Raw genomic sequence first — 24,039 nt, 5'->3', positions numbered from 1 at the left:
TCCATGATTTATTCAGTCTGTGACAAAAACACACAATGTGCACGAAATGATGACTGTAGGAAAGCTTGGGATTTATTAGAAGGGGGAAACATGAGGAATATGACAAAAGTGCTGACAAATAAAGAGCCACATAGCACCGCTAAATTAACCTTAACTTATAAAGTCAAAGCTTCCCCCCCCCCCCCCGGTTTCGAAATCCCCTCCCCTCCATACGTCCACCCACCCGAGATCTTTTCCCAGCTCCAATCCTTCGCTCTGGTGGGAATGGAGCAGCTCAGGATTCAACCAGCTGGAAGAGAAGGAGAGAGAGGGGAAGAAGAGTTTGGAATGAATCACAGAGAAAAAGCAACGAGCCATGACTCAAAATACTTGTTTGGCGATTTAAATGCTGGAATCTTCAAGAGTGATGGACAGAAAAAATCCTGTCCAACCTCTGAGTGCAATTAGCCGAGTGCTGGCGTTCAATTTAAAGTGCACATTCAAAAAGTCACATTCATTTAGGCATCAACATAAAACAGCAGAGAATCATTTCTAAATCGATATACATTCACAGCTTCACAAGGAGCCAGGCGTCAGTGAACACAGGAGACATTATTACAGCATGAAATAATCTGAGTAAGAGACCGAAATCTGCCTACTGGGACTGCTGAACATCTGCTATTGTTTTTCATCACAACAACCCCCCAGAGCATAGAAACACATCAGTATTCAGGGGAAAGTGCAGGTGACACAGTCTGCATGCAAGATGTTTTCACTCAACACAAACACCAGGTGACTGCAGAGCCCAGAGGAAAAAAGTAGGTCAAGGAGGAACGGAAGACCCAAGGACAAATCTTCAAAAGATCCGTGTCACAGATTGTTCAGAGGCCGAGTTTGTCACTATGTCAGAGCAAATAAGCAGCAGTTTGTTTTTTTTTCTTCACACAACTCCCTTTGAGCCCGTCAGTACAAATCAAGGATATTTCTTTGGTAAAATTAGGCCAAACAAAAAGAAGGTCAAAAGGAGGGCACCTTTGGGAGATTCAGAAACAAAAGCCTGAATCAAAGACATTTCCGAGAGGGAGTTTCTCTGAAGGTTTAAGGGACCAACATCCTTCAGCTTATCTCTCTGATCTGGTTTACTTCACACAGACTGTGATGTCCCAGCAGTTATGCGTGGAACCTTCAATGTCACAGGTTGAAAAGATGTTTTTCTCTTATGTGTGAGAGGAAGTTTATCAAACTGGCCTCTGAACTCTGGACATGATGGGAACACATTTCCTTTTGAAATAAACAGACTTCACATGAGACACAGGTGTGATGCGATTAAAGAGAAAGTGCTTTTAAAAGGTGCTCCAACATGTTTCTGTGGTTACTTTTTGCTACAGGCCCTTTGATGGTTTAAGGAAACTTCAAACGAGACCATTCCTATCATACTTCTGGAGTAAAATGTGAATCTTTACTGGCTTTAGTCTTAGTTTTCTCTGCATATAACAGCTGATGATACTGTTAGATACTTAGATACTCTTGATGAAATCAAATTGTCTTCCTGTCTGTGTTTTTAGAGTTCAGTGAACTATGACACTGTAACCAAGTGCAATATTTGTTGCATGAAGCAGCTTAAGGGGAAATAAGGAGAGTCTTTGGGTAGAATTAAGTACTGTAATAGCTCTATAAGTTTTTTCTACATTCTTAGAGTCAAACTATTAAAACTAAAAGCCTGTTTCAGTCAGGATTGTCAGCTCATGCCTCTTCCAGTTCACAAACTATCACTGTCTCTAACTCTACAGACCCAGGCGCCCTCTAATGGAGACACGACTCATTCTTTGAAAACCTCTAACATAAGACTATGATTCAAATATTCACACATTCTTTATCATCTAATTATTACCAAGCTATGTTAAATACTTGATTCTGATTGGTCAAACCTAATGACAATATATTCCTCAACAGCAAAAGCAAAGCCAGGGACAACCTGATCAAACACATCATATCAAATCAGCCTAGGGGAAGAAGATACTGCCTGTTGACCACAATGTCAGCAATTGATTTCACTTTATGGTGAACTAAAATGTTTAATTGTCCCGCAATAACACCGATAAGAATCCACTGCTGAGGAAGAGTCACTAATTGTGGAAACAGAGGGGCTGTTTTGTTAAGGTGTAAACAATAATCATGTTCAAAATTATCTTGAATCAATATTTGTGTGTCATCTTGTTTCATGCTTTAGTTGGCAGCCAGGTAATAAACAGGATTATATATAGTGATCAGGTGCTAATCCAGATTAGAGTCCCAAAAGTGTGAGAAGGACCCTGACGTGAGGCGGTGGGGTCTTGTCTCACCCTGTCAGGATTCTAAATTACATAACCACCAATTCATTATACATCATCCCTTATATGATTAGAATATTTGTATATAATATTTTTTAACTGCAATTTCACCAACTGCAAAAAAAAAAAAATTAAATAAAAAAATTAAATGTGCATTTTTTCCCTGATGGAGGTTTATACGGTGGCCCTGAGAGCTCACAGCACTGCAACTTAAGAAAGCACATGCAAAAAGACAAAACACAAGCAAATTAAGAAAACATCTTCATCAATTTGACAACACATGCGCAGCATTAGGAAATGCACTGCAAAGACCACAACACAACACATTAGAAAAACGCGCTGCAAATAGACCGCAACACAACCGAAGTGTTTCCAGAGGACACTTAAAAGTGATGCACACGTCCGGACACGCTTGTTGTTGACACGGATTTTGAGTCACAGCGCTATCAAGGTTCTCTTACCGTCAGTGCTGTTGGAAAATGAGATAAAAAGGTGAGTGCTTTTGATTTATTTTAACATTGTGATTGCATGTTTAACAGCAGATCACTGCAATAGGCTGAATCATTCGATCACAATGTTAAAATAAATAAAAAAACACTCACTTTTTATCTCATTTTCCAACACCACTGACAGTAAGAGAACCTTAATAGCGCTGTGACTCAAAATCTGCGTCAACAAGCGTGTCTGGACGTGTGCATCACTTTTAAGTGTCCTCTGGAAACACTTCCGTTGTGTTGTGGTCTTTGCAGTGTGTTTTCTAAATGCTGCACGTGTGTTGTCAAATCGATGAAGATGTTTTCTTAATTTGCTTGTGTTATGTCTTTTGGCATGCGTTTTCTTAAGTTGCAGTGCTGTGAGCTCTCAGGGCTTTTAAAAATTGCAAATAAATATATTAGTGCAGGATGTTTTTGCAGCTTTTGATCCAACCGTATTGGATATTATTCTTCTTTCTCCTTGGTCATTGCATTTTAAGAGCGCCTAAGGAAGACTAACAGCTTTGCTTTCTTTGAGCTTTAGTTTGAAACCTTTTCAAAAGGTTAGAGTCCGCTGAATAATAACTGTCAGGTTAGCAGTAAATGTCATGTTTCTGTAATGCTTCTTCCCTTGTGGAAGTAAAAGTAGAGGACATGTGGTTGATATGACAAACAGGATATATACCCTGCATGTGAGGGAGAATCGGAGAGTGAGGAGGAAAGGGCAAAGTCATTGATTAAACAAGAACAAACCTGTCCAGCAAAGGCAAACAACCTGCAACAAATGTCAATATTTCTCGACATCTCTGGATGAAAAGCATCTCTATGAAATGTGCCCGGCAAATGTCAGTACTGTAAATGTCATTCTATTCACACAAAAGGCAGAAGCAGCAAGATATCGCTAAGCTCCAGTATGTTTTTCGGTTATTGATCAGTCCTACAGTTAGACTGGAGTCTGTGATGCTTTAAATCCTTTCTGTTTCTACAACAGGGATCACACCTGTACAACTTTGTGAATTTCCTCCACATTAAGGCTCCATCTTCCTTGTTTACACCGTGCAAAGTTACATTTGGTTGCCGCTGTGACACTTGATCAACTCTTGTATAATCTCCACCCCTGACAGAAGGAAGAGCCCGACGGAAGAGGAGAATGAGAGAGGTGTTTTAAATGAAGAACACTCGGTCTTTACAGGCGGTGGCTCGTGCTGGGATTTCCGTGGCGACGGTGAACGCAGCTACGATGGAGGCGAAGACGATGTTTGGGCTCTTGGCGGCGTCCACGGCCGTGTGCAGACCCTGAGATCTGTAGAACTCCACCAGAGGGACGGTCTGACGGTGGTAGGCGTCCAGGCGGGAGCGAAGTGTCGTTTCGTTGTCGTCGCTGCGGCGGATGAGTGGCTCACCGGTCAGCTGCATGAGGTAACCACGGGAAGAGAGACAAAGAGAAAGAAGGAGAACAGAAACTCAATGAGATCACACATCCTGTTCAATAAAGGACAGTTTCAATTTCTGTTATCAACAATTACATCATTGCGCTTTGATTTCTCTGCATAGATCTCTATTATGTTCTTTTACAGCAACCCAATTAGGTGTCAAAGTAATCCTCTGATCGTCCTCACCTCACACACGTTACTTGTTGCTGTAGTGACACCAGACAACAGAGGGTTATTATGATGCTGAATGAGGAAGTTATTCATGTATACAGTAGTAAGACATTACTGTAAAGTCTGGTGTAGAAGACACTTTTAAATACCTTTTTTTTTTCATCTAAAAAGTGAGGTGCGTCTTTTATACAGGTGTGACCAGTACAACATGTAGAGAGAGATTTTATTGTGTTACTGTATTTTAACTAGAAGAAGAGAAGAGCTCTGAGAAGAAAGCCGCCACTTTGCTGCAGGACACACAGCAACATGTTCCCTCCGGCAGGCGCTACAGATCACTGTGCGCCAAAACAACCCGCCATAAGAACAGTTTCTTCCCCTCAAGCAGAATTCCATATTTCTATTTTTTGTATTATTTAACTTCTATTTTATAATGTAAAACTACCTCTGCAACTCACCACTGCACTTTATCATATTATTTTAGCCTGTACATATTAGTCAAACCTATTTGTTGTTTCTTTGTATTTATAGCTAAGGTTATTGTTATATTTTTATTTTATTTTTTATTGTAGTTCTTATTCTTATTCCTATTCTTATGCCTTGTACAAAGAGAGCACAGTTTAATAAAGTCAAATTCCTTGTGTGTTCAAGCAGATTCTGATTCTGAACATGGGCCAGGCTGGCGGCGTCACTTTTTAAGTGTTTTTCCCTCATTAGGTCAGAATTAGGGATGTAAATTTGAAGTATTTTCCGTGATCGATCTTTGGAAATATTAACGAACAATAATAGATTAATCATAAAAAAATGTAAACGTTTTTTTGTCAAAATCAATACCAAATGCATTTTTTCCCGATTCAAATTTTCCTTCACGACACAATGTATATAACTAACGGTATTGAATAGCGAAGGATGGTATCGGAGGTGTTCAAAATGTTAAACATGCTGAATATCAACATGTGGAGGAGGCTCATAATCTCTGCGGACATACAGTCATAAAAGTGAAGGCTCAGACAACAACATGTGCATTTACTGCAACAACCTCACCACACCCAAAGCCCGAACCTCCTTTGGCCTCACCGCTTTCCAGTTTTCCGCTGCAAACAACTGGAATCACCTGCAGCAATCCCTAAAGCTGACCTCTCTCATTCCACTTGCCACTTTCAAAAACTTATGACACCCCATAACTCAACATCACTGCCATTGCTTTTAAGTTGCTTTTAAGTTGTTCACTGCTGTCATCTGTTTGTATTGTATTGTTCTGTCTCTAGGTTCCTCTGTATGTCCTCTCTGTTTTTTGTTTTGTTTTGTTTTTATTTAGTCATGCCACCTGTTGCCTTTTCACCCAGGTCGTTATGCAAATGAGAATTGGTTCTCCATTGACCTACCTAGTTAAATAAAGGTTAAATAAACAAGAGAGCTGAACAGAAACACATTTTAGACTCACAGTGTCCAGTTTTCTGTCTACATGTTCTTAATGAGAAAAATGAGCATGTGAACGTGGTCAGGTGTCAGATGGGAGTGAAACTGGGTCATTATTAGTCCGGCGGGGGAGAAAAAAGCGCTCATGGAGACCTGTCACTCAGCCATAGCCACCAGCTGAGCGTCTCCGCTGTGCACAACACCTTTAGTCAGCTGAATCACATCGCAACATGCTTTAAACTTAAAACACCTCCCTGATAGCTGAACCAAATATAAGACCACATGATTAAGTTCCACAGGATAGAAAATCAAAACAAAAAAATGTGTTTGCGTACATTCTTAACAATCAATTAATCTATACTTGATTAATTGTTGACATCCCTAGTCAGACTCCTGTAAAGAAAACAGTGGTGGACTATCAAATAACCCGTGTGAAGGAATTGTATAAGACTAAACAATTTAGGACAAGTGACCAGCAGCATTGTGTGGCTTGACTCCAGGTAGATTTGTCACGGTCACTACCTCTGTTAAGTGCTTTGTCCTATTCTGGGTTTTGTGAGAGAGGGAGCGCACTAATATTGGGGAAATGTTGTTTCTGCAGTTGTCTGTAGGGATGCACCGATCCTACTTTTTAGGTCCCGATACCGATATCGATACCTGGGCTTTGGTATCTGCCGATATCGATACTAGCCGATCCGATCCTGGTATTGATTTAACAATCTCTATTCCTTAATGTGAGGATAGGATCATGTTTTGGCAACTTCAGGCTTTTCTGACTTTGTAAACCAAACTAAACTAAACTAAACTGCAGAGCCTCTGTAGTTCTCCATCATGCTCCACCGGGCAAAATTCCAAAGACCTGCCGGCGCTGATGATGTAGGAGACACACATGGCTGTTGTAAACACAGAAAAGCATAGAACTGAGATGAATAGATCTGCCATATAGATCGGCACTATATATCAGCCCCTTGTCACCGATATCCGATCTAGCTTTTCGAGTCCAATCTGGCCGATATCCGATACCAGGATCAGAGCATCCCTAGTTGTCTGTATGGAGGAAGTGTTCGAGTAAAGAAGTATGTTATATGTTAAATTGTCTTTGTAGTTATTAAGCTAACATTGGTTAGCTTAATAACTTTGGTTACCAACTTGGAAAGGAAGAAGCAGGCATTGGTAGTCGCCTTGTCGTGAACCGGAAGAGCGAAGGACACTGAATAAGGGAATAAGGATGAAGGAATGACTAAGCTGTTGACAAAATTCAACTCTGTGTTTTCAAAAGAGGAGACAGATCGTCAGTGCGAGGCATACACAGAGTTTGACCAGATAACAAAGGAAAATGGCGTTCCGATTGCGGATTACATTGAATTTGAACATGGATGCAACAGACCCATTAAGTTCAACATGCAGCTTCAAAACTACTGGACACAGCACAATTAAAAGACAAACAGCTGGCGCTTACTGCTCGTCCTAAACTATCCTCTTCTACCAATGTTAGCTTAATAACTAGGAAGACACCCCACAACCTTTACTGTTACCGTAGGCTGACATCATACATTGTACAGGAAGCTAACAGGACAGCCAGTTTCATGTGGTGAAAATAGATTGTACTAGAAATAGCTGCACAGCTGAACAGAAACTGCACGTTGTGAAAATGCACCGGTAGTCTTCATACAGAAAGCAAGACAGTTTAAACCCTTCACCCTCTGAGAGTTCAACTCAGTGTGTACCCAAAGTTAAGTATAAAAGTTGAAGCCAGGATTGGAAAGGTGACAACTTAAATATTAACATTCTCCCTGGTCTTGAGCCGAGCTCCACACCCGTTTGCTTTTACACGTCAAACAGACAGCTCGGGTGCAAACGCAGAGACGCTGACCTTGAGCTGAGAATCAATATCTGAGAACCATGTCTGCTGCAATGTAGTAACAGTGAGGTCTCTGTTTTATTTTCTTTAGATCACATACTGTCCGCTAATTAACAGTAACGAGAAGTGTATTTTTAGACCTCACTTCTAAAGAAGTTTGAAGCAGCATCATTGCTGACAATTTCTTTGGATTTGCACTTGTACTCAAGTTTCATCATCTTCCGTCTTGTTCTGGTTTGTATCCAGACCCAACACTACACCACTCCAGCCTCCTCTCTCTGGCAGAAAAACCCTTGAAGACTCATGGACGCAGCTTGTGATTTTTCCAAGGAATATCAACTCAGCACTCATATTTCCAAAGAATAACATGCAAGGGTTTTTGTCACACAGTGATAAACACTGACCTCACAGATATTTGGTCCGGCTCAAACATGTTGAGGTTATATCTTAAAAACAGGAACATGTGTCTGCATTCATCTATTAATTGATGCACAGTTTTCCACATACAGACAATAGCAGCCAGAGTTAATTTCCCATCATTTTTACTTCTTTATTTTCTTAATAAGATCCCCATCCGCGATCAATGAGGAAGACGATCTGTAGCAATCTCTGCCTGACACATCTGATAACCTGCAGCAACTGACACAGGCTCTGAAGGTGATCAGAGAGGTCTTACTCCTTTTAATGCATTGCTCAGCTGATGTCAATCAACCTTATCTTTAACTTTGGATCAATGTGAAACGCTTTGTCATTGACAAGCCTCATTCTCACACAGAACACCTTACGTGATAAGAGTATCGAGTTAATGATTGAAAAATGTAATCCTTTATATTATCCATCTATGTGGTTGTTTGTTCCAGGTCTCTGTGAAATAGTCATAAAAACTAACGGTTAAAGCAGACAGAGTTTTATGAGGTGCTTCATTTTTCTAAAAGCCTCACCAGGGACATGAACTACAAATCAGCCATGGCTCTAAGAGCTACATACACTGCATCGGTCGCACTTCAGTCAGATAAAACAATGCCTGCATGTTAAGTCCCTCTCAAATAAAGTGATAAATAAACAAATAAATAAATAAAGTGAGATAAAACAATGCCTACATGTAAAGTCCCTGTCAAATAAACTAATAAATACATAAATAAATAAACTAATAAATAAATAAACTAATAAATCAATTTGGATATAACAATGCATACATGTATTGTCAAATAAACTAATAAATAAATAATTAAACTAATAAATGAAGTTAGTATTACAATGCCTACATGTTAAGTCCCTGTCAAATAAAGTGATAAATAAACTAATAAATAAATAAATAAAGTTAGATAAAAAAATGCCTACATGTAAAGTCCCTGTCAAATAAACTAATAAATACATAAATAAATAAACAAACTTATAAATAAACTAATAAATCAATTTGGGTACAATGCCTACATGTATTGTCAAATAAACTAATTAATGAACAAACTAATTAATAAAGTTATATTTAACAATGCCTACATGTATTGTCCCTTTCAAACTAATAAATAAGTTGAAAAAAAATTTAAATAAACTAATCAATACATTTGGATACAACAATGCCTACATGTATAGTCAAATAAACTTATAAATAAACAAACAAACAAATACATAAATTAATAAACATTAATAAATAGAAAACAGAAATGGAAGGAGCCAGCGGAGATATGCTTACAGAGAAGAAAGCTGTCTGTGCACTGTGTGTGTGTGGATGAGTGTGTGAGTGTGAGTGTGAGTGTGTGTGTGTGTGTGTACTTAACTCAAAGTAAAGTGAGCAAATTAAGAGTAATTTGTGAACACACACTTAAATAATTTGGAGAACAGAGCATCATTAACATGTAAACTAACCCGATTATAGAATCAATAGATAGATGGGATAACGTGTCATGAATAGAGTGATGTATTGTCAACAGACACCCCAAACCACAGAAACAGCTTCCTCTGTGGGAAACACTGTGGTATACTTTCACAGTATCCGTTAGCCTTTGTGTCTTTACGCTGCATTAAAAGCCTTCTGCTTCACTTCATTAAACTCTGCGGCCGTCTGACGGCAGCAGACGCGCATGCTGATAAATCTGCAGCCTGTCATTGGAGATGCACCGCACCGGAGCACAGAGCCATTAACCACAGACGCATCCAGCTATAAATTCAGCTGATCATCATCTACACAGAAGCATTACTCTTTTAAATGTATGACTTTTGTTATGCTGCATTGAATACAAGTGAAGTTATTCCCAGTGGTCGGTGCATTGGACAATCTTTAGAACCCTGTTAGTCTTATAAATGAATAAATCCACCTTCAACGCTGAGGACACATTTCTCTCTCCTCTCTCCACATCTTTTGAATGTCCAGAATCTGTCTCCGTCTCTGAATCTCTGCATCAAAACCTTCTCTTTTGTAATGTAGTTAGATTTAATGTGATAAATCAAAGAATGACGTGTCTTGATGCAAACCCAGTCCACGTTTTCATTAAGAGGTAATGTTCACTGTGTTTTATGTTTTCCAAATACGTCACAGCACTTTGTCTGAAACTGGCTGATTGTCACCAATTTTCAGGCTGGAAATGATTTTAGGTAGGAGGCAGTTTGAAGCCAGAAGTGGTTTCTAAGTGGGTTGATAGTGAAACTACTTACGTCATCCTTCATGGGCTCTTTGGGGGGGTTGAACTCCTCGTGGTAGGAGCGGCCACTCGGCTGATGAATTAGTCTGGGGAAACGGAGGGGAGACGGTGAGGGGGACGAGACAAGGACGGAAAAGAAATCAAGAGTGAGAGCAGAAGAGGAGGAGGACAGATGAGGGTTAGACAGCCGCGGTGACTCACTAACTACTTAACCGTCCTCTCTCACATCCCACACGCTGCCCTTGTCCTACTTGGGCCTGAAAAGGCAGCAGCTGGCCTCCTCCTCCTCCTCACAAAGGACCCCCATGGACAGAAAGATGGCTCTTTCCAAACTATCTGTGTTTTATTCAGTGTCATTTACAAATCATGTAGAGTTGTTGCTGCGAAGAAAGAGGACAAGTGCTGTGCTGCAACAACAAAAGCCAGAAACACATTTTTTTTTTAAAGGAGCAGTGTTCAGATGGGTCGGCTCTGCCTCTTTAATGTGTGGGTCAGCTTCAAATTGGAGCACAGCGTGTTTCATTAAATCGTTTCAAAACAGTTATGTAAATAACGATTTGTTGCACAATGGGGGCAGAGGAGCTGGGAACATGGAAATGTACCAGAACACGACCAGACACAGCCAATTAAGTTGTTAAAAAAGGTTTGCAACTTTCTCTTCAGTTCTCCTTTTGGCCTTAACCTGTCGAGCTTACGCAAGTGAACCAGCGCCAGGTCACACCAGAAAGTAGAACAGAGGAAATCAAGCAGCGCTGGAAGCTGGAGGAAGAAGAGAATACCTGCAGGTTGTTGCTCCTGGCTTGAGTTACTTTTTGGCTGAACAGAAACAAAAAGAAAACTGGATTTCCCAGCAGGGCATTCAAAACAGAGGAAGAGGGAAGCAAGGGGCCATAACTGAGGAGGGAACATGTTGGTAAACCTGCATAATGACACCCAATGGCTGCTTCTGCACAACTAGTGAGCCAAAAACACCTTTAGAAAAGAGGATCTAAATGCTATTAAAATATGATTAGAATCTTAAATCAAAGGGCAGTTTGAATTGCAAAGAATGTTAGAAGGCTTGTTATTTTGAGCTTCAAACTTCTGTCTTTCTGGACTGAAACTCCACTTACAGATTTTAAACAATTTGTTCAATCTAAATAAAATGTAAGGAGTTTTAAATCTGTCCTTTGTGAGCTTTAGAAAAATAAATGAGCATCACTATGGCTCACTTCAGGAACAGACACAGACTTCTCTAAGGATTCACTCTGTGAGACATTCTCTCACTGTCCCACACTCTTCTGCTCACATCCATCAATCTACCTGCTCAGGTGGATTCAACACGCCGACAGGATGAGGAGATTATTGTCCGAAAAAACAAAAAAGGCCCTATCAGGGGAAACCAAAAACCAGCAGGAGATACAACAGATTGAATCCGGTCACGGTCGTGAATTATTAATCCTCTCTCTTACCTGCCACAGATCCTGCGGACCAACAGAGAGTCGTCCACGGCAAACTCGATCACAGAGTCCAGCTTCTCGTGTCTCTTGTCCAACAAGTTGTCCAGCTGGAAGAGAAGCAAGAGGATAAACTCAGGACGGGACTGAAAACTGTTGTTCTTCACAACTCAGGCTTCATTAAGATATACAAATGTGAAAAGTAGGGATGTAAATTTCAAGTATATTCCGTGAACGATCTTTGGAAATGTTAAAGAATAAATTATCGATTAATCATAAAAAAAAACATGTTTTCCATGTCAAAAACAATGCCAAATGCGTTTTTTTCCCTGAATCAAATGTTCCTTCACGACACAATGTTTATAACTGACTGTATTGAATAGCTAAGGATCGTATTGGAGGTGTTCAAAATGTTAAAGGTGACATATTATGCTAAATCGACTTTTTAATGGTTCTCCACCTGAAATATGTGTCCCTGGCATGTCTAAAAAAACCCTGAAAATGAAAAAAATCCATTCTGCCCCTGTTCTGATTTCGCCACCTTTCTGTAAATGTGTGCTGAAACGACCCGTTTCAGTTTTCAGTGTTTTTGTTACGTCACAATGCCATCCGGTCTGTAACGGAAGTCAGAGCTCAGAGCTTGTTCAGCCCATAGACTGTATAAAATACAACTCAACCCCTCCTCCGTTTTTCATTACCTGCACACATGTGGTAACAAGGAGCTTAGGAGGGAGGCATGCTAGTTGTAGGCTGTCTTAATAAACACAAAGGTCGGTTTTACTCCCCACGTCTGCAGATTTGAAGATCTAGTGGATGATTTACATTTATCATGGAAAAGTGCTAGCACTAGTTAGCATAGCCACATAGCTACATGTTCGTAGCTATGTACCAAGACACACGTCGACGTACTGACAAATAAAACAACAAGAAACACTAAATCTGTGACCAATGGTTCAGAAAGGTCCTGCTGCAGGGGCCTCTCCGTCAGGATCAGATTCTGGATCAGATTCAGAGGGTTGAAGTAACGGGGGTCTGTGAGCAGCCGTGTATATTCAGCCAACATGTAAACATTAGATCAACGTGCTGGAGAGCCGAGGCCACATCCACTTCCTGAGGGGGCGTGGTCAGAGAGAAAACAGCCTGTTCTGAGCAGGGCTGAAGAAGAGGGCTTTTCAGGCATGCCAAAATCTGATTTCAAAGTGTTTTTTTGAGCATAAACTTTAAAGACATGTTTTGGGGACCTCTTAGACCAATATATTTTGATGAAAAAGAGTGTAATATGTCACCTTTAAAACATGCTGAATATCAACATGTGGAGCAGGATCATAATAATAACCTCTACAGACATACAGTCATAAAAGTGAAGACTTAGACTTCGACAAGGGAACTGAACAGAAACATATTTATGACTCACAGTGTCCAGTTTTCTGTCTACTTGTTCTTATTGAGAAAAATAAGCATGTGAACGTGGTCAGGCGTCAGATGGGAGTGCAACCGGGTCATAATCGATTCATTGTTGACATTCCTTGTGAAGAGATATTAAAATAAACAACTATTAAGGACAGTCTGTTAGACATTCTTCACTTTAAATGCTGCTTTTAGATTGGTTAATATCGCCCTTCTTTTCCTTTCACTTCGCTTCATTGTCACGTGACGGTGTGCATGTCAGAGCTTTTTAAAAACTTGCTAACACTGCAACCAAGACGTGAGGGTGCTCAGTATCAATTGAATCAATCATTACATGTTTATACATATATTGCACTCCAACAGTGAGAGACAATGTAGGGGATAAACTGATATAATTTTATAAGTGCAGACGTGCAGATTACACTTTGATTTTATGATACTTTTACAGGCAGGGATGGTGTCGAGGATCCTCCTTTCAAGCCGCTCAGCCTCAGTGAAGAGATAAGTGGAGTTGGGACAGAGAGCCAGGGGACTGACTTTCAAATCTCCAAGATGTGTAAAGCCCCAGGGGAGGTGTTGTTTTTCAATAAAAGACATGTTAGGGTGCTAACTTGGTCTAACTGTTAAGTCCCGAACCCATTCAGTGAGTGGCCGGGGTTTGATACCAGCCTGTGGCCTCATTCCTGCATGTCATTCCCCCACTCTCACCTGGTTTCCTGCTCTATCCACTGTCCCCTGCTCTCTACAATAAAGGTGTAAAAGCCCAAAAATATAACTTAAAAACCACAACTTCTGTGGTTGTGGTGCGACTGAATTTTTTGTGGGTGCTTCAGATTTTTTGAAGTTGGGAGAACTGACGCTATCAAGTGAAAATAATAAGTTTGACCTCTGAGCCTGCAAAGGTCAATTGACACAGCAGGTAAAAACTTTTCAGGGTGCTGGTCCGATAATCAGGAGCAACAACATGCTCCACCGTCTCAGCTACAGATGTCCACACACACAACTCACAGGAACACAGAGACTGTATTTGTTACAGTGGAAGTAATTATAGTAGTAAAATGATTCAAATCTTTATGAACATGAAAACCTTGCTGAGGCGTACTTTGACTGGGTGAACCAGGAATCTGTCCAACTGAAGAGGTCATGGCTCTTAAAACAAGGCACCTTCAGTTCTTTATTCGTTTATGTGTTTACAACCTGGCTTTACAACCCTACTTTGATGCTTTTCATTCGTGTTTCAGAGGGAGGTATGGTATGCAAAGCTGTTAGAGACTAGGGAAGGGACATGATTTTCTAATGTTCGACTATTTGTTCGCTTAGTAAAAATCGAAGAGTACAAGTCCAATTTTTCATCGTTTTCACCTGTGCCTGGTTATAATACGGTAATCCTGCCAGACGGTGGCTAAAGAGCGTCTTAAAGCTGTTTGTAACCACATTAAGTAGAAGAAAACATTCGCATTTCCAGAGACTGAGAATGTCTGTAACATGTAAACACACATACGACGCCGGGTCACAGAAACACCGACATAAAGATTGAGACAGACACAGTCAGTGCCCGCTACTAGCAGCACCTCAGCCTGCTGCTGGTTAACGCGGTTAAAGCAAAAATATGCATCAGCAGGAGTCAGCATCAAACCGAACCCTCACCATCTCTGCTTGTTTGACTGTGCGAGGGAATCCGTCCAACAGGAAGCCGTTCCTGCACGCCGACGTGTCCAGGTTCTTCTCGATGAGCTCCACCACCATCTCGTCACTGACCTGCAGGCAAACAAAGAGAACTCTGATCAATCTATTTACTCATTACTCTCATATATCCTGCACAGCAACATGTCTGATCAGGATACACAAAGAGAAGGTCAACAATGCTTAAGCGTGTGGGAGTGTCACACCTTTATTCTGCCTGAATGTTCTGTGTGTCAAAGTTGTTTCTGATAGATGTGAGAAGTCTTTATATGTAAAATAAAAACAGGAGAAAAATGAGGTCTGGAAGAAATGTTAAAAGAATCTACATGACTGCTCAATCAGTGTCAGTCTAATGGCGCTGTCACACCCTGACGATTTAGCCAGCGTATAAAAAAATTGGTGAACGTCGCTTAAGTTATAGGTAAGTTTTGTAGAAGTTAAAAGCACGCTGAAGCATGCTGGTATACGTCGTAGTACGGCGAGTATGCAGCGTATAAATCATACATCAAGCATAAGTCTGCCATAAGTTGTAGGTAAGTTATGCGATGGTGGACACGTTCACACATGTAAAGCTGTGTGTCTGCTTGTGTGTGAGTGTGAGAAGCCTTGGAGCCCTCACTCAGTGTCAAATAGCAGAGCCTCTGAAACAGAAGCTGAAGCCAGCATGTCGGAGTCTGGTGGTGTTCAACAATAAAGCTGCTGTTGTTGAATTAAATGAAGTTCAAAATGTTACATTTTTGAAAGCACTGCAGTCAATAAGTGTAACTTTTTGTAAAGACCAGAGGCTGTGTTCCTGCTGGTTTCACTCCTCTGACACTCTCCACGGCTCATTATGTTCTTACAAAGAGACTGCAGAGTTTTTAATAACACACACGTTTTTTAATCTCCAATGCAAGTGTATCTAATTCAAAACGTATACATAGTCATTAACAAGCGGCAGCCTTTTTATACACTTTGCCTACGTTTTTACACTGCCGCATACTTTGCACAAGTGGACTATAGCTGGGCAAAAGTTATGAATATTTTATGTATATGCCCAAAATTGAAAAAAAAAAAAACAATAATTCAGCGTGTCCGCTTTTTAGAGATATTTTGATACGTCTGGAAAACGCTGGCGAAATCGTCAAGGTGTGACAGGACCATTACAAAACTAAATACAGTCTAAAGACTTTTACTCCAGGGATAAGTTACAAAACATTTTATTGATGTTTTGATCATAGACTGTATAAATAATGGACGTAGGATCCATGACATCACTGTGTGACGTCTGTTTTGAGGCCGATCGGCGGCGGCCATATTGCTGCTGCTGAGGTAAAGAGGCGGGCTTTGAGCCTCCTAGCCAACAGCTACAGTGTTCCCGTCTGTCAATCAAGTCATCTGTGCTTCTCATTGGAAGACCCCATCCATCCATCCATCCATCTTCTTCCGCTTATCTGGGTCCCGGTCGCAAGGGCAGCAGCCTCAGCAGGGAAGCCCAGACCCTCCTCTCCCCGGCCACTTCCACCAGCTCTTCTGGGAGGATACCAAGGCGCTCCCAGGCCAGCTGAGAGACATAGTCTCGCCAGCGTGTCCTGGGCCTTCCCCGTGGCCTCCTCCCAGTTGGACATGCCCAAAACACCTCCCCAGGGAGACGTCCGGGAGGCATCCTGACCAGATGCCCGAACCACCTCATCTGGCTCCTCTCGACTCGTGATCTTCATATCTTCGAAATTGCTGCGTTAGAAAAAATATTCAACCCCCATACTGTGTTTGCGGATCGAGACATGAGCTATCCAGACTACACTAGTCTTTTGTACCAGGCTGTAAACATGTTTATTTCTGCTGTAAAGATCCTTTTGTTTTTTTTAATTGGTGTGCATGTGATTCCCGGTACTTCTGGAGCCAGCCTCAAGTGGATCCTCGATGAACTGCAGTTTTTAGCACTTCCGCATTGGACTCATATTTTTAGACAGGAGGTTGCAGCTTGGTTGTGACAGGGCCATTACATAACTAAACACAGTCCAAAGACTTTTACTCCAGGGATAAGTTACAAAACATTTTACTGATGTTTTAATCTGTTTGAAATCAATCTACGTCTACAATTTGTAATTAAATACGCTACGTCTGCTCCAGAAGTCCAGACATTTTCAAGTTGTTAGGAACCTTTTTGGATCCTTGCTGTCCTATTTTCTTTTAGGAATAGTGATTGTGCAAAGTTAATCCCATAGGTGTAGAGTATAAACCAGTACCCGTGTTTGACTTAAGTCAAGAAAAATGTCAAACACATGTTCTCCATATATGACTGAGGGAAGATCAGAAACAGGTTGCTGTCACCTTGCTTTCACCTGTGGAGTAGCCTGTGAGCGTCTCTCAGTGCTTTCAATCAGTACATGTCACTGAAGACAGCTGCAACATGAGCCATGCAGTCATGTGGGACTGAACACAGTGGACTCTAATGTCAACATGGAGCCCCACAGAGGACGGGGGTCAGAGGAAGAAAAATACACAGAGAACATGAGAAGATGAGTAGACATGTTACCAGTTTGCCTGCATCCATGGTCTTCTTTAGTCTCTTGCCCAGCTCTGATCCTGAAGCCACCATGGCCCTCAGCATGTCCCCGGTGGCCAGGTGGCAAACGCAGTACTTCTCTGCTAGCCGAGGGGCCTGCAGTGGGAAGAGGAGACAACTATTTTTAAAAGCTGTTGATGAATGATTTCACATTATCACCTCCTGCCAGACAAATGACTGAAGTGTTCGGCTGGGGATTTTAAACTTTGACTGCCCCCTGCTCTGTCAGGGAGCCAACCACCTGCACTGCTGGCCTAAAAGCATGAGAGCAGTTTGCTTCTTTTGTCCAGGAGTTTTCAGCAGTGTTGGCGTACTTAGCTTCCTCTTGATTTTGTGAAATAACAGAGATGAAGATGTTGAGATCTTCGAAATGCTGGACTGATATAGTTTCCTTCAATAAGCCTCATCTTAAAGACGCATTAGTTACATATACTGCAAAATCTTTTTGATGGTATGTCGACTTGTAATAATGAGAATGCTGCTTCTTTCATTCCAATGCAAAAGGAAGCTATGTCCTCTACTATGTGAGGGACATCCTCTCCTAAAAAGTAGGCCAGATGTCAGGACTTGTCCACATCGCAGCGGTCTTATTAAAACAGTTTGAAGTATTTTGTCAAACAGAACAAACAAAGGTTCGTTTAACTTTAGTATGTTCAGAAAATGACTCATGTGCATGTTGAACATCATTAAGATACATACTGGTGAATCCCCTCCAGCCCATTCAAAAAGATCAGCCGATGTACCAGAAGCACTGGTTTGACCAGAATAGATCCTTTGTAGCTTCCACCTGATCTTTCAAACAAAGCTGCTTTAATAACCACTCAAGGTCACGGCTGGTATTCTCTTCATTGACTGCAAAAAGACTGTGCTATGATAACTTTAAGACACATTAATGGTCGCTTACCTCACAAACCAACAACTATTACCTCAAACATATGTACAAAATTCAGAGGGAGGAACCATTTTTACTTGACATGAGCAATCTGTACAATTAGCTGATCATGTGTATTGTCATTTCTGTTCTCAACTCTGTTATTGATGTGCACTGATCAGCTATAACATCATGACAAGTGACAGGTGAAGTGAGTATCTTTCATTATATCTCCACAAGTCAGTGGGTGGGACAAGGTGGTGAACATTTCGTCCTTGAAGTTGATGTGTTGGAAGCAGGAAAATTCAGCTTAAGGATGTGAGAGACTTTAACAAGGACCAAACTGTGAGGGCTTCTCCAGATTTAAATCCCATCGAGAATCTGAGGGATGTGTTGGACAACCAACTCCAATCCACGGAGGCCCCATTAACCAGCTTTTCTGACTTGGTGGATCTGCTGATAACGACTCAGTGCCCGATACCACAGCACATCTACAGGGGTCTAATGGGGTCACATCACGTCTAGGTAGGAATCCTGATTTTAAAAATTTGAACAATCGTTTAATAATAAAAAATGGAATAGTTCTATATGTGTTGTGTAACAATAACACCTTTCCCACACATTTCCGCCTTTGGGGTCCCTCCCCCAGAGATCCTTATCCCAGAGGTGCAAGCAAAGGCTTTTATATAGCTTTTGCCTCATTAATAGCCCAATGACTCATTCTACTACAGTGGAAATCTGATAAACCGCCCTCATTCAACAGCTGGGTTAGGGAAATGCTGTCATGAAAAATATATGCCATTTGGTCACCTTTCACTGAATATGGAAAGAACCTGAGTCCAGCATGAAACTCTCTTTTTGTTTTTGTTTTTTGTTTATATTTATGTTTTATCATCATGAATTTGTTACTTTATTTATTTATTTTCCTTTACAATGTTTATTATGAAAGTATTTGCTTGTTAATCTACAGATTGACTTTATTTTTAATTAGCTATTATTGTTACTGCCTTTACTTTTATTATTATTATTATTATTTTATTTGTATGTTTTTTTTAATTAGTATTATTATTATTAGGGTGGGTGTGTGATATGGGTGGTTGGTTGGGTGGGTGAAGGCAATAAATGTTCTTGTTTGTAAAATAAAAAAACTTTTTTTTTTTTTTTTTTTCTATTTAAGTATCAAAAAAATTAATAGTTCATGTGACACTCAGGGCTACTTAAGTCCTTGCAGGGGGAGAAGGGTACACACAATCAGACAGGTGATTATATGGTGTCACTACTGATCAATGAGAATGTGAAAACCAGTTTGCACAATACCATAAAGTTGATGGTTTATGGTAACACAATCAAAGTAATTAGGTAGTTATAAACCAAAGATCAATACATATTTCATCCGTCAATTAAAATCCATTATATATTTTCTAAATGCAGCATGCATTTACATATATATATATATATACACACACACGTATTGAACCAGCTTCAAAGTGGACACCAATTTATTTTAAATTAATATTACTTAAAACAAACAAACTGCAGTGTGCAAAAGCTCACTTTTTAATACAGGGTTAAAAGGTATTAACTACATGATCAGACTTTGAAGAATCCATCCGTGCTGCTGAAACATTTCTGATATAAGTAGTGAAATATATCAAAAGCACAACCTTGATAAACAGACAGATGTTGTGCTTCCCTCAGAGTTGAAGCTAAGGCAGCAGCTAGCACTTGTAGCGACCATGCGCTTTATCTAAGCTAACAGCTAACGGCTAACAGCTAGCTTGATGAGCTCACCTGAGTCCCCTTCCCGGCTCCGGGGGGTCCGAGCAGGATGGCACGGATCCCATCCTGCATGTCAGCTATAGCCTCTTTAAGTTGCGTGCTGGGAGCCATGTGTGGACCGGGACAACAGCGGGGCAGAAACTTTAAGAAAGTCTGACAGTGTCGTCCTGGTGACACTTCAGCCAAGTTGGCCAAGGAAGGAAATGACACCGCCTCCTTTTCTCGCTATGAGGATTAACACCCGCCCCTTGCTGGGAAATACGGCATTTGATTGGTCAAAAGACTGTTCCGTCAAGCGTTCTGTGCGTTGATTGGATGAAATTCCAAAACGCCCTATTTTGTAACATCCGATAAAGGATTACCCCGGAAAACTGAGTAGAAAAAAAAAAAAAATAATACTAATAATAAAAAGAGTAGATAGAAAAAAAAAATTAATACATAAATAACAATAATAATAATTAAAAGAGTAGATACAAAAAAAAAAATAAATAAAATAAAAAAATAATAATAAAAAGAGTAGATAGAAAAACTCAGACCCAGTTCCAATCGGATTTTTCTTTCAACTTGGCCCCTTACAAGCGCAGAAGCAGACTTTTCCTATACTTTTATGTTTTTTATTTTTATTTTTCCTCATTTTGTGGCTTTCCATGTGACTTAATAAAAAAGATTCAATGTGTGAGTCTTAATCCTTGGGAAGACCTTTTGAGATGAATTGGTGCTTTAAGGGTATTTAAAATAATCCTTCCCAATTAAAAAACAGATCCAAAATACAAAAAAAAAATCCTCTTTTTAGCTGCTTACACTGCTCAATAATGGATGCAAACCTATTTTTAAACCTTAGTTGGTATTTCTGTAACTACAAACTTTTAATTTCTTTTAACAAACTAAGTTTTAATGAAATGTTGTAAATAAATTTACTTTCTTTCTTTCTTGATCTTAGATTTTAAAATATTTCAATGTTTCATGCTTAACGGGCAGGTAGCATCACCGCTGACCCCTCACACCCATGGACACAAATTCTTCAAACTCCTCCCCTCCGGCAGGCGCTACAGATCACTGTGCGCCCCCTCCGGTTGCAGGTACAGATCCCCTTACTGTAGGCGAGCCCGGTTTGGCAGAAGCTTCGTCCCATCGGCCATAGCACTGCTAAACAGAATGCCACTGTAATGTGTTCGGTGTGTTTATATGTGTCCGGTGTGCATATTTGTGTCCAGTATGTTCATATGTGTTCGGTGTGTTTTATATGTGCCCAGTGTGTGCATATGTGTTTGGTGTGTATACTTGTGGGATGCGGGGCACCATTGCTGTGAGGCTGGGTGGATGGTTATGGTTACTGTGTTCATACATGTATTCCTGTACAGAAGGTGGCAACAAATCTCCTTATTAAGGACAAATAAAGATCTATCTATCTATCTATCAAAACAACCCGCCATAAGAATAGTTTCTACAATTTTTTTTTAATGTAAAAACTACCTCTGCTAATCAGCACTGCACTAGTATCATATTGTTTTAGCCTGTACATATTAGTCATGCCTATTTGTTGTCCTTTTGTATTTACAGCTGATGTTGTTTTTATTATTATTTTATTTTTATTTGTATGCCTTATTCTTATGCCTTGTACGAAGAGAGCACAGTTTACCACAGTCAAATTCCTTGTGTGTTCAAGCATACCTGCAATAAAGCTGATTCTGATTCTGATTCTGATTCTGATTCTGATTTGTTTGTTTAATGTCATATTTTAAATTGGATATTTTCTCTGCTAAGGTGTGGCCTTATGGAATTAACCTGATATTGGATCTACAACTAAATGTTGGGCATACAGGCATCCTGCGGGGGTGTCAAGAGGTCTGAGCCAGCTTCAGGCTGTGACTAGACACAGAAAAGATTCAATGTGTGAGTCTGAATCCTTGGGAAGAAGTTCTGAGAGGACTAATTAAAGGGTTCATTTCAGTTAAGACAAGATCAGTTGTGTTGTGGTGCCAGCAGGACAGTAAGACTCTGCATGTTACAGACTTCAGAGCAGTGAAGGGGGGCTGATTGTTAGTAATAATCCCTCCTAATTTAAATAGATAATAAGACCCAACACTAATTACTATGTACGTTAAGTGACATAAGTATACAGAGAGAGAGAGAGAGAGAGAGAGAGAGAGAGAGAGAGAGAGAGAGAGAGAGAGAGAGAGAGAGAGAGAGAGTAGATCAAACATAAGTGGTCACATATAACATTTTAATGTTTGAAGTGTTTGCTGTATGTTTTTGTTGATTGTTACTGTTCTGGTTTTTGTTTTTAACTCTGTAAAGCACTTTGAATTGCTCTTTGTATGAATGGTGCTCTATAAATAAACTTGCCTTGCCTTAATACCTGCGAAACACTGCTGAGACAAGATGTATTGTATAATATTATCTATTGTTCCTTTTAAATTTAAATTGTGCAATAAAGCTAAATAAAATGGGGAAAATACAAACTCCTCCAAAAAAGATTTTAGTGCTTTTAAAGTTAATAGTAATATTTTGACCTTGATTGGATGTTGGATTAATTCATATTTTTTTATTTCTTGTCCATACCAAGCTACAAAAAAAACATAAAACTGTGATATTTTTATTGTCATGCATTTCAAGGTTATTCACTAATTTGCTTTGATTGCTTTTGTTTTAATTTCCCATGATAATCAGAGATAACACTGAAGATACTTAATTAAGCATCTAAAAAGTCCCTCACACCAAACTAAGAGGGACATTTTAATAGCAACAAACATCCTGATGGGAGTTTTTAGCTTATTATGATATGGACTGAAATTTTTATTGATGCCTTTTTTAGGCCTACAAAAGCATACATGACTGTCAGCACGAAGACCTCTTCTGTGAAGTTATTTTTAATGGCGGAAACCAGCTGGGTGAGAGGTGTCAGATAAGGTGGTGAACTGCACACGTTTACTTCTTATACTTGAAGATATACAGTATGTTGTTAAAAAGCAGAAAAAAAAGTCAACCTGAAAGTTCACTTTTGATGCTTAAAACTTCACAAAATAAAAGTAGACAAATACAAATCTTGTATTGAACCAGTTGAACGAGACATGCTAAACAAAGATGGGACACTGAGATTATTATTTTTATCATACCACAGGATCTTACCTTACTTTAGAAAGGCATGTTATTTATTGTGATGCTAAACCTAAACTTTATTTATTTATATAGCACCTTTCACACGCAAAAGCATGCAGCCCAAAGTGCTTCACAAAAAGAGAATAAAAAAAGTAGATATGGATAGCAACAGTTCAAATAAAAAAAAAATTAAAAACTTAAAATTAATAAAGTAAAATCGATTGAAACCGGTAAAATTAGAATAAAGACATACAAAAATGAAAAATTACTGTTGAAGTCAATAAAAACTTTGACTAAACCCTTAAATCCCTCTGAATTAAAAGTGAGATTAAAAAGATAGGTCTTCTCACAAAGAGAGCTTTCTGTTTTAACATTCAGTGGCAGGTCACTATGGTTTGGGGGCATAAAAACAGAAAGATCTCTCTGTAGTGGCAACTTTTAGAAAAAACCTTCTTTGCCACTTCTGCAGGACGTGATCTTTCTGACTCGTGCGTTGTAAAATAGGTTTACTAAAAAAAGAAATGAATGCCGTATAAAATTAAACAAACCGAGAATTTATTAAAATTATAGACAAACAAAATCACTTCTCTCGTCGCTATTAACTTATATTTACAAAAGCGACAAAACTATACAAACCAAACAAAGCTACGATTAGAAAAATATGGTGCTCCTTGTCCTGCTAAAAATGAAAGCACACATTGCCTCGCACATGCTCGGTAGCTCCCACTTGACAGCACCACTTACATGCAGCATGACAATTAAAGGCATGCACACACTCAAATAACTCTATGGCTCTAACACTCTCCCTGGTGCTTGGGACACATGAAGGACATACAAAAGGGAAGCATTGGAGGAGTGACGTGACTGGAACGTAAAATGAAAAAAGAAGAGACCATTAAGAGCTTTTAAAAAAA

The 24,039-nt window shown here is 39.8% G+C and overlaps 1 protein-coding gene across 1 annotated transcript; it reads right to left on the bottom strand.

The window, feature by feature from the left end:
• Nucleotides 1-47: 47 nt before the first annotated feature.
• On the bottom strand, nucleotides 48-20,246 carry ak2 (adenylate kinase 2). Its single transcript, XM_034705072.1, has 7 exons — nucleotides 20,039-20,246; nucleotides 17,347-17,472; nucleotides 14,793-14,903; nucleotides 11,754-11,848; nucleotides 10,316-10,388; nucleotides 3,973-4,192; nucleotides 48-289 (listed from the first exon to the last, which is right to left on the bottom strand). The coding sequence occupies exons 1-7, from the start codon at nucleotides 20,135-20,137 to the stop codon at nucleotides 282-284; spliced, it is 732 nt and encodes a 243-aa protein (XP_034560963.1). The 5' UTR covers nucleotides 20,138-20,246; the 3' UTR covers nucleotides 48-281.
• Between the last annotated feature and the right edge of the window lie 3,793 nt (nucleotides 20,247-24,039).

This window comes from Notolabrus celidotus, chromosome 16, assembly GCF_009762535.1.
Source record: "Notolabrus celidotus isolate fNotCel1 chromosome 16, fNotCel1.pri, whole genome shotgun sequence".
Taxonomy (NCBI): Eukaryota; Metazoa; Chordata; class Actinopteri; order Labriformes; family Labridae; genus Notolabrus; species Notolabrus celidotus.
This window is presented reverse-complemented; position numbering and strand designations above follow the sequence as displayed.